Source organism: Dipodomys merriami, unplaced genomic scaffold, assembly GCF_024711535.1.
Source record: "Dipodomys merriami isolate MVZ:Mamm:240054 unplaced genomic scaffold, mDipMer1.0.p SCAF_31, whole genome shotgun sequence".
Lineage (NCBI taxonomy): Eukaryota > Metazoa > Chordata > Mammalia > Rodentia > Heteromyidae > Dipodomys > Dipodomys merriami.
In genome coordinates, this window is record NW_027204604.1 from 13116737 (window position 1) to 13126835 (window position 10099).

A 10099-nucleotide genomic window follows, 5' to 3' on the forward strand; every position below is an offset into this window, starting at 1 on the left:
CTCAACATGTACTGTATTCATAAACAGATGTTGAATTGAAACAACTTTGTACAACTTCAGGAAGATTTAAGTGCACAGATACATATACATTTTTCAGTTTGGAACTGGACACATGGTTCATGTGGTAAAACAAACAAACAAACGATCAAAAACCACCATTCCTGAACAGAAAAAGTTGAAGAGCTCCAGGACTTGATTTCAAGCCCTAGTACCAACACCACACCAACTCCCCAGCCCCCTCACCCCCACACACCACCAATTCCAGGACTGCAGATGTGATTCAGTAGTAGAACACTGACTTATTATGTACAAGATCTGAGTCCTAGCATGCTGCAGTAAAAGAAAAATGAAAAAAGAAAGAAAAGAAGTCATCTATTCCAAACTTCCACCCAATTGCAAGATCCTTTTTGCCCTAAGCCCTAAAGAATGAATACCTAACTTGCACTGGATCATTTTCTGCGATGCAAGAAACGTACCTCTTTGTTCTTCAGAGTTCTAATGAATAGAATGCTTTCTCGAGCGAAAGCTGAACTGTTTTGCTCTGTTTTGTTCTTTTGAGAGGGAGTCTAGATATGTTAGCCTGGGTGGCCAGAAGCTCAGGATCCTCCCGCCTCGCAAGGGTGAGGCAGGACTCCAGACTTGGACTTGTAATTTTCACCCCACTGGTCCTAGAAACGTCATTGAAAGTAGTGAAGACTTTAGAAAAATATTATATGTACATATATACAAATGTGTGTATATAGGGCTGGGAAGGTGGCTCAGTGGTAGAGCGCTTGCCTTGCATGTATGTTTGCCCTGGGTTCGATTCCTCAGCATCACATAAGCAAAAAGAAAAAAGCCGGAAGTGTGGCTGTGGCTCAAGTGGTAGAGCGCTAGCCTTGAGCTGAAGAGCTGAGGGACAGCGCCCAGGCCCAGAGCTCAGGCCCCACAACCGGACCCCCCCCCCCAAAAAAAAAGAACACAAATGTGTGTATATAAAGATAGCCAGGCGCCGGTGGCGCACACCTATAATTCTAGCTACTCAGGAGGCTGAGAGCTGAAGACCCCAGTTCAAAGCCAGCCCGGGCAGGAAAGTCTGTGAGTCTCTTCTTAACTGGAAGCGGAGCTGTGGCTAAAAGTAGAGGGCTAGCCCCAGGCAAAAACGCTCAGGGACGGTCCCAAGACAGGCACACAGCCACGCACGCGGGCCTTCTCTGGGCTAAGCGTTCCTCGTTCTTTCCATTCCCCTTCTGGTAAGGTTATTTCCAGCTCCATCCAGGTTGTAGCCAACAGAGCGAATGCCGTAAAGGTCGCGCCAGGTCGTAAAGGCACAGGTCGCGCCAAGTCGCGCGGCGGAGCTGCTAGGACCGCGACTGGGGGCATCTCCGGCCGAGCTGAGAGGCGTCTTCCGGCGCGCGCCCGCTAATTTGAAAGCCTTGTGAGTGAAAGCGGGCTCCAGATCGCTGGCCAATAGGAAGAAGGGCTACTTTCTCGTGGGGCGGGAGCCTTCTGAGGACCAATCAAAATCCTTGCCAGTAGGGGGCGGGTCTACGTCAACGGTCCGAGTTGGCGGGGCCGCGGGTCCCCAGCTACTGTCGCGCGCTGCTGTGGAACGGAGAGCTCGCTGCTCGCGCAGGTAAGAGAAATTATTTTCTTCTTTCAAACCTAAGACCTGTGTTCCGTGGGGTCTCTCTGACGCTCTGGAGAGGAGTCGTGTTTCTGTCTAGCACGGGCGTTCTCCCTTCTGGGATAAGAGTCTTGGAAAGCGAGAGAGGCCGCTCCGCCTCCTTGAGGCGCACTTGGGGCCGTGCAGCGGCAGAGCCGCGCCCCGCCGCGCGCCCCCGCCGCGCGCCCCCGCCGCGCGCCCCCGCCGCGCGCCCCCGCCGCGCGCCCCCGCCGCGCGGTCCTCATTCCCCACCAGGGATGAATCCAGAGAGTTTACTGGCGAGCCGCCCCGCGGAGTCCGCTCTAGGAGGAGGCGCCACCAGGGATGCCTGCACCCCAGGATGCACGTCGATGTGGGAGCAGAGAGGGGACACCTGAGGGTGGGAAAGGCTGTGATGCCTACCGGGGAGGGGGGGTAGAGGGGGGAGCGGGGCTGTCATTTAAGGATAATCCGGAACCTGTGGTCCTCCTGCCTAGGCCTCCGGAACGCTCTGATTACTGGCCACGCCCCTCTTTTGGATGCTAATCCTGGGGCTTCACTCCGAATGGAGCTCTTCCACTTGAGCCACAGCTCCATTGCCGACTTTTTTTTTTTTTTTTTTTTTTTGGTGGTTAATTGTAGATAAGAGCCTTACAAAGGCTTTCTTGCCCGGTCTGACTTCGAACATCGACCCTCCGATTTCAACCTCCTGAGTAGCTAGGCTAACAGGCACTGTAATAACCCGTCCCCCAGCCCTATCCCACCTCGTAAAGAGTTTTATACTCAAAAGTCACTGATGACCTTTGAGCCAAGGGTTGACTTACACAGTTTATGTTAACACTGGGAGTTTGGTTGAAAGAAATCGTCATGCTCTTGTAATCCCGCAGTCATGTCTTGCCACTCATTTTATATCATGGTACAGCTCGTGGCTAGTTTTATCCTAGTTGTTGCCAGTGCTGACTATCAATACAGAGAAAGTTGTCAAAGGCCAAGTTAATTGTCTAGTATTGTGTCTTGCTCCAATGGGTGATGATTTTAAAGGTATAGGTAACGGTTAGTTGAGGAGCAAAATAGTGGAGCAGGTGCTTAATACGGTGGACTCCTTAGGCTCAGTCTCTGTCACAGACAAATATAAAGGTGGAATGAAGGCAATTTGGTATATAGTCGATAGACTAGCCAAGCACCGGTGGCTCACATCTGTAATCCTCACTACTTGGGAGGCTTAGACTTAGAGGCTTGTGGTTCCAGGCAAGCCCAAACATTTCAAAGGAAAGAAACACCATGGTGCTGGTACAATTTATGGTTTGAGAAAAAAAATTTAAGTTAAAAAAAATTTTAAGTTGAGGGCTGGGAAGGTGGCTCAGTGGTAGAGCGTTTGCCTTGCATGCCTGAGGCCCTGGGTTCAATTCCTCAGCACCACATAAGCAAAAAGAAAAAAAAGCCGGAAGTGGAGCTGTGGCTCAAGTGGTAGAGCACTAGCCTTGAGCTGAAGAGCTGAGGGACAGTGCCCAGGCCGAGTTCAGGCACCATGACCGGACCCAAAAAAAAACTTTTTTTAAGTTGAGTCCCGGGGATAGTGACACTTCTTTAATCCTAGCTACTTGAGTGGTAGAGACTGGGAAGATCAAGAATGGGCAAAAAAATTTAGCAAGACCCCCATCTTTACAAATAAGCTGTGTGTGGTTGCGCTTGTCTGTGGTCCCAGCTATATCAGCTATATCCCACCATGGATAGGAAGAGGATTACAGTCCAAGACAATCCCCAGGCAAAAGCGTGAGGCCCTGTCCAAAAAGTAACTAAAAAGGCTGGAGGCCTGGCTTAAGTGGTAGAGTACCTGCCTAGGAAGTGTGAGGCCCTGAGTTCCAACCCCATAGCCCCTCTCTCACTAAACTCAAATCAGTTCTTAGTGGGTTAAAAAATAAGTGTTTTTTAAAAAAAGAAAATTGAAGAATATGTAGAATCTTCAGTTTGGAGGTCTGGAGATTTAAGATTAAGAGTGCGGGCTGGGAATGTGGCTTAGTGGTAGATCACTTGCCTAGTATGCATGAAGCCCTGGGTTCCATTCATCAGTACCACAGAAAAAGCCAGAAGTGGTGCTGTTGCTCAATTGGTAGAGTGCTAGCATTGAGCAAAAAGAAGCTCAGGGTCAGTGCCAAGGCCCTGAGTTCCAGCCCCAGGACTGCCCCTCCCCCCCAAAAAAAATTAACATTGTGTTAATCAAATGACAACATGAATAAGGTGGCAAAATAAGGTGCAAACAAAATGATAGTTGTAGTACAATAGGCCTACATATTCACAGGTTTATTATCTGTGGTGGTGACCAAGTACAACCAAAAATAATTATTTTTTTAATCAAAAGAAATATCAAAGACAAAAGTTGTAAATTCCTGCTTGTGCAGAATGAAGCAGCTCAGTGGATATGAAGCCCTTGGTCAGTTCATCTTTACCATCAGCTGTGCTGAAATCTTTGCTATCTGCTTAGTGTTTCCCAGCCTTGAATTTTGTGAAAATGTCTCCCCAGAACAAGACAGAAGTTAATGGTAATCTTCCCCTCCCCCACATCAAAAAAGGGCATTTGAGTGATGAAGTGAACATTTTAGATTTGTTGAATGGCAGCATGTGTTTAGCAAAAGTTAGGTAGCATTATGGGAATAATGAATCAGTATTCAATGTAATGATCATGAAATGGGATATAGTTTTTGTTGAGCAGTATTAATGTGTACAAAAGTAGATGTGGTTTCCAGTTAACAATTCTCAGACCTACAGTACTTACAATGTTGGTAAATGTGAGTAACTTTACAGTATGGAACCATGTATGTATCCTGAGCATTCAGTTTTTTTTTTTTTTTTTCTCAACAGCAATTTCATTGGAACCATATGCCTTTGGATGCCAAATGCAAAATATTAGTATTTTTTGACTGAATAGTTGCTAGAGAGAGAACTAGAGTTGAATAGTGTGTTGAATGGATATATTTTTGAGTTTTATCTTAAATAAAAGAGACAGCATATTTGAATGTTAATGACTAAGAAGAAAACAGTAGAAGTATTAGAGACAGATGAGCTAATTGGTTTTCCCTGTTTTATTTTTTTCTTTTGAGACACGGTCTCTTTGTGTAGCCCAGGCTGGCCTTAAACTTGAAATCCTCCTGCCTGTCTCCTTGGTGCTGGAATTACAGGCCTGTACCACCATGCCCAGTCCAAGATAGACTAATTGATGTGGTGGATTCCTTGGAGTATTAGGAATGTAGAACCATAATACATGGGGAGAACATAAAAAATAAGTGTCTCTAAAGTGTTGACTACCTCTAGATTATTATTGTTTTTCTCTTTTTTGTCTTTTTACTTCTCATGCTCATGCTTTTCACTGGGTATTTTGGAGTTGGAAACTAGTGGACTTTTCTGTCCTTGCTTGCCTTAAACTGTAGTCCTCCAGATCTCAAACTCCTGAGTAGCTAGGATTATAGGTATGAGCCATCAGCATCCAGCCTCTAGACTTTATATTTTCTTGGTGGAAACAGTTTTTTGTTTTGTTTTACATTTCCTAATTATTTTTTTCAGTTTATTTTCTTGAGTAGATAAAAAGTTCACAAGGAAGTAGAAAAAACTCCAGACGCCCTTATCAATATAGAGATTAATAACTAGAATCTGTTTACTAAATTGAAGCACCATTGCTGACCATTTCATGATTATTTCTTTCCCAGTCTATCTCAAGCAGACGTTGGTGTGGAGTGGTAAACTGTGTGGCTCCTTTTACTAGGGAATCATGCAGAGAGCCTCACGGCTGAAGAGAGAACTTCAGATGCTAGCCACAGATCCCCCCCCAGGCATCACATGCTGGCAGGAAAAGGACCAAATGGATGATCTTAGAGCTCGTAGGTATCATATCATGTCTAAGATACAATCATAAACTTACTGAAGATTGTGCTAAAATGTAACCGTTTGTATATTCTTCATATACACAGTCCTAAGTTCAGAATATCTTACCATTTGTATCCTAACTTATTTGCATATGTAACACTTGCTTGATATTCTTTGACTTTGGGAATTAGGGGAGTGTCAGGGTATCACTTCAAAGCCCAGGGGGGCCTCACACTCAAAAATCCTCACATCAGTCTATCCAGTGCTGGCATATAGACAGCTCCACCAGGTTTGGCTTATTTGTCTTTTTTATCTTTCACTGACTTAAAAATCAAAATTTGATTATCAGCTCTGAAACAGTGTTTTGATCACAAGTGATCATCTTAAGTATATCTATGAGGCCCGGAAACAAATGATTAGGATTTTGCAGTCCAAGCCTGGTATCAGTAGCTCACACCTTAATCCTAGCTACTCAGGAGGCTGAGATCTGAGGATCGTGGTTCAAAGCCAGCTCAGGTAAATTAATTAGATATTCTTATCTCTAAGTACCAATAGGCTAGAAGTAGGGCTGTGGCTCAAGTAGTAGTGTGCCAGCCTTGAGTAAAAAAGCTAAGGGACAGTGTCCAGGCCCTGAGTTCAGCCCCAGAACTGGCTAGAAAGAAACCAAAACCTGCAAGCCATACAAAACAAATCTGTACAATGTACTTGGTCTTATGGCCATCGTTTTGCAGCTTCTGTTTTAGACCTTCTGTATGTCCCTTGTTTCCTTGTTTGACATAGTCAGTTGGGGAAGGGGACGCTATATTAGCTTTATAGTGCATTACAAAAAGATTTGTTAAAGTACTGAGAGAAGAAATGTATTGCCCTAGACCTTATTTCTCTGTTAGGGCTATATACCTTATTAAGTACATTTTGTATAGTAGTTTGAATTATCTGATTTCCTTTTAACTTTTTCTTTCCTTTTTTTTTTCTTTCTCTCTTTTAAGAAATATTAGGTGGAACCAACACACCTTATGAGAAAGGTATTTTCAACCTGGAAGTTATCATTCCTGAGAGGTTAGTATGAATTAGAGTCTCAGTCTACAAAGTAAAACAGTTATTGGAAGATGGAAAAATATAGTAGAAAGAGCAATAAAGAGCAGTAAATGTAGGGTCAAAGGACATAGATTTTAATCCCAGTCTTAGTGTAACAAATTATTTTCTTTCTGTAGAGTTCAGTTTTTTGTTTTCTTTTCTAGAATAATGGGGTAGATATCAGCTGAGTCCTATACCCCATTTAAACAATCTTTTTTTTGGGGGGGTGGGATCCAGTCGTGGGGCATGAACTCTGGACCTGAGTGCTGTCCCTCAGCTCTTCAGCTCAAGGCTAGCGCTCTACCACTTGAGCCACTGCACCACTTCCAGCTTTTTATGTGGTGCTGAGGAATCGAACCCAGGGCCTCATGCATGCAAGGCAAGCGCTCTATCACTGAGCCACCTTCCCAGCCCCTAAACAATCATTTTTTATAACATTAACTTGACCATTTTTACCTTCTGTGTGTGTATGTGTATGTGTGTGCACTGGTTGTAGCGCTTGAACTCGGGGCCTAGATGTTGTCACTGAGCTTTTTTGCCCAATACCAGTACACTATCACTTGAACCATAGCTCCACTTCTGTTAGTTTAGTGAGTTAGTTGGAGATTAAGAGTCTCATGGACTTTCCTGCCCAGGCTGACTTTGAATGGTGATCCTCAGATCTCATCCTCCAAGTAGCTAGGGTTACAGATGTGAGCCACTGGGCCTAGCCATTTTAACCATTGTTAAGTGTACTTTTTACATTATTATTATTTTGCCAGTACTGGAGCTTGAACTCAGGGCCTGGGCACTGTCCCTGAGCTTCTTTTACTCAAGGCTAGCACTCTACCACTTGAGCCACAGTGCCACTTCTGGCTTTTTTGTTAGTTTATGTGGTACTGAGGAATTGAACCCAGGGCTTCATGCGTGCTTGGCAAGCATTCTACCACGAAGCCACACTCCCAGCTCTATTTTTTACATTATTGTACACCTATCACTATCTATGTGAAAACCTTTTCATTCTCCCAAATTGTAACTTCATACCCATTAAACTTCAACTCCCATTTTACCCTTCCCCCAGTCTCGGAAAACCACCATTCTGTGTTCCATCTTGATTTCAGAGCTCCCTTATTTCAAGTCTTTTTTAAGGCTCTAATCAGCTAAGTTACAGTTTTAGTTTTGTGCAGAAAGAGAAAGGCATGAATGAACATCCCACTACTGAAATGCAGACATCTATTTACCTGATCGGATCCTGGCCAGACTTGTAAAATCCCTAGAGAATAGCTTAGTAGTCATGTCCTACATCTCTTCTGAAAGCAGACTGTGAATTTTCCGAAGTTCATGGGTCACTAAAGAGACATAGTAACCAAATGCAATGTACAAATCTTAATTGAAAAATTCCAACTATAAAACATTGGGAATAGCAATATTAAGGAAATTTAAATAATGATATTGGGGAACTCTTAATTTTTTTCATAGGTATAGTGGTAGTACAGTTATATAGGATAATTAGGAGATTTTTTTAGTATTTAAAGTATTTAGATAATAAAGTGGCTTGAACCAAGGTGGTGAATATATGAATGTTTTCAGTAATATTTTTCAACTTTTTTAGTATTGGTTAAATTTTTTTATACTACAGATTTAGAAAGAGAAAAGGGTTGCTTCCCAAATATTTTTTTACTCATGTTTTTAAATTCCAACATTTCTGTATAGCTTAGTAACCAGGAAACTATTAAAACTGTAGTAAAAGACCATATTAAAGTAATAATTATTTTCCTATACATTTAAAGGTACCCATTTGAACCTCCACAAATCCGATTTCTGACTCCTATCTATCATCCAAACATTGACTCTGCTGGAAGGATTTGTCTAGATGTTCTCAAATTGCCACCAAAAGTGAGTGGTGGGTAAAGGTTGACTTAGGCATTCTTTTAAACTTTAATTAACAGTATCACTTTTTAATATAAAGGCAACTTTGTACTTGTATATAGGGTGCCTGGAGACCATCCCTCAATATTGCTACTGTGTTGACCTCTATCCAACTGCTCATGTCAGAACCCAACCCTGATGACCCACTCATGGCTGACATTGTAAGTATTCCTATCATCTCTGCAGTACAAGCTCCTTTGTCTATCTAACTGCAGCAGCTGGGACATATCATTGCAAATCATTGTTTCTCTGTTAACTCTTGCCTTGGATGAGGGAGGGAGACTGAGGCTTGTACTCAGGATTGGGCACTGTTCCTTACCTTTTTTGTTCAAATTGGTGCTCTGCTGCTTGAACCACAGCTCTACTTCTGGCTTTTTGTGGTTAATTGGAAATAAGAGTCTTACAGTCTTTTCTGCTTCATCTGGTTTTGAACTGTAATCTTCAGATCTCAGCTTCCTCAGTAGCTAGGATTATAGGCATAAGCTACTGACTCCTTAGATTCTCTGTTAACTATTTCCTTGGATTTCATTTCAGTCCTCAGAATTTAAATATAACAAGCCAGTTTTCCTCAAGAATGCCAGGCAGTGGACAGAGAAACATGCAAGACAAAAACAGAGGGTATGACATTTACTATTATTATCAGTTCATTAAACATATATGTAAAAATATTGTTTACTGAAGTTGCTAAATATACATGTTAACTAGTTGACCTTTTTCTACTATTGTAATCATTTGGTATTATTCAGCAAAATAGCCTAGGTGCTCAACTAACATTTTTTTCCTAACAGTTGTCAGCTGTTGGTAACACTAGAGGGCAGGCAGAAGCTGGTTAATACTGTTATGTATTCTTGAGGATAGCAAGAATAGAGAGGTGACTCAGATTCTTTTTTTCTGAGTTTTTTTGTTTTTTGGGTTTTTTTACACAGAGACAAGGCAACATTTACAGAGCAGAGACTAGTTGCAAAAATAGTGGGGAAGGGAAATTTTTGTTTCTTATTCAATAGTTTTAAGTTGATAAAGTTTCCCCATTCACCATAATGTAAAATACAAGTGTGGTGATGAGTGCATCCTAGTTGCTGAATTAAAACATTTCAACTCAGATTGCAAGTAGCAGTTATGTGTTACTTGTTAAAAAGCAAAATTAATAAGAATTGAGGAAGATACTTTTGGAGGAAATGTTATACAAACTCCAATGTGTAAAATGTATATTAGAGTTGTGAGTTTTTTTCCATTGGCATTTGTGTAGACTTCGTATTTCACCCTCTCTCTTCTTTTTAGGCCAGTGAAGAGGAGGTGCTTGATGATTTACCAAAGACCAGTGACTGTGAAGTCTACAACTCAGTACAGAAAAGGAAGGCCAGGCAACTAGGAGGCATAGAAAAGAAATTTCACTCTGATGTTCATGAGGTTTTTCTTGATCCATCTTAGTTAATAAGATCTTTGACAAGGTCTTATTCGCTTACTTTTCTTGAATGTTTTTCTTTGTATTTGGTGACATAATTTTTGTATTCTGTAAAACAATACTGTATTTACGTATTCTGATCGACAATGATTCTCTTCAGTTTGTTTTATTTATGTTGTATATATGTTTTGAAACCTTTTTAACCTGAAAAATAAATAGTCACTTAATGTTGA

The 10099-nt window shown here is 42.0% G+C and overlaps 1 protein-coding gene across 5 annotated transcripts; it reads left to right on the forward strand.

The window, feature by feature from the left end:
* The first annotated feature begins 1531 nt into the window (after positions 1-1531).
* Ube2t (ubiquitin conjugating enzyme E2 T) lies at positions 1532-10099 on the forward strand. 5 transcript variants are annotated; one of them, XM_070041824.1, is made up of 7 exons: positions 1532-1615; positions 5326-5496; positions 6469-6538; positions 8326-8431; positions 8527-8625; positions 8999-9082; positions 9743-10099. In XM_070041824.1, the coding sequence occupies exons 2-7, from the start codon at positions 5388-5390 to the stop codon at positions 9890-9892; spliced, it is 618 nt and encodes a 205-aa protein (XP_069897925.1). In that variant the 5' UTR covers positions 1532-1615; positions 5326-5387; the 3' UTR covers positions 9893-10099. The 5 variants fall into 5 exon arrangements, with proteins under 5 accessions (XP_069897925.1, XP_069897929.1, XP_069897924.1 ...); XM_070041828.1 differs by having other exon boundaries at positions 1551-1615; positions 5382-5496; XM_070041823.1 differs by lacking the exon at positions 1532-1615 and adding an exon at positions 1915-2024 and having other exon boundaries at positions 5382-5496.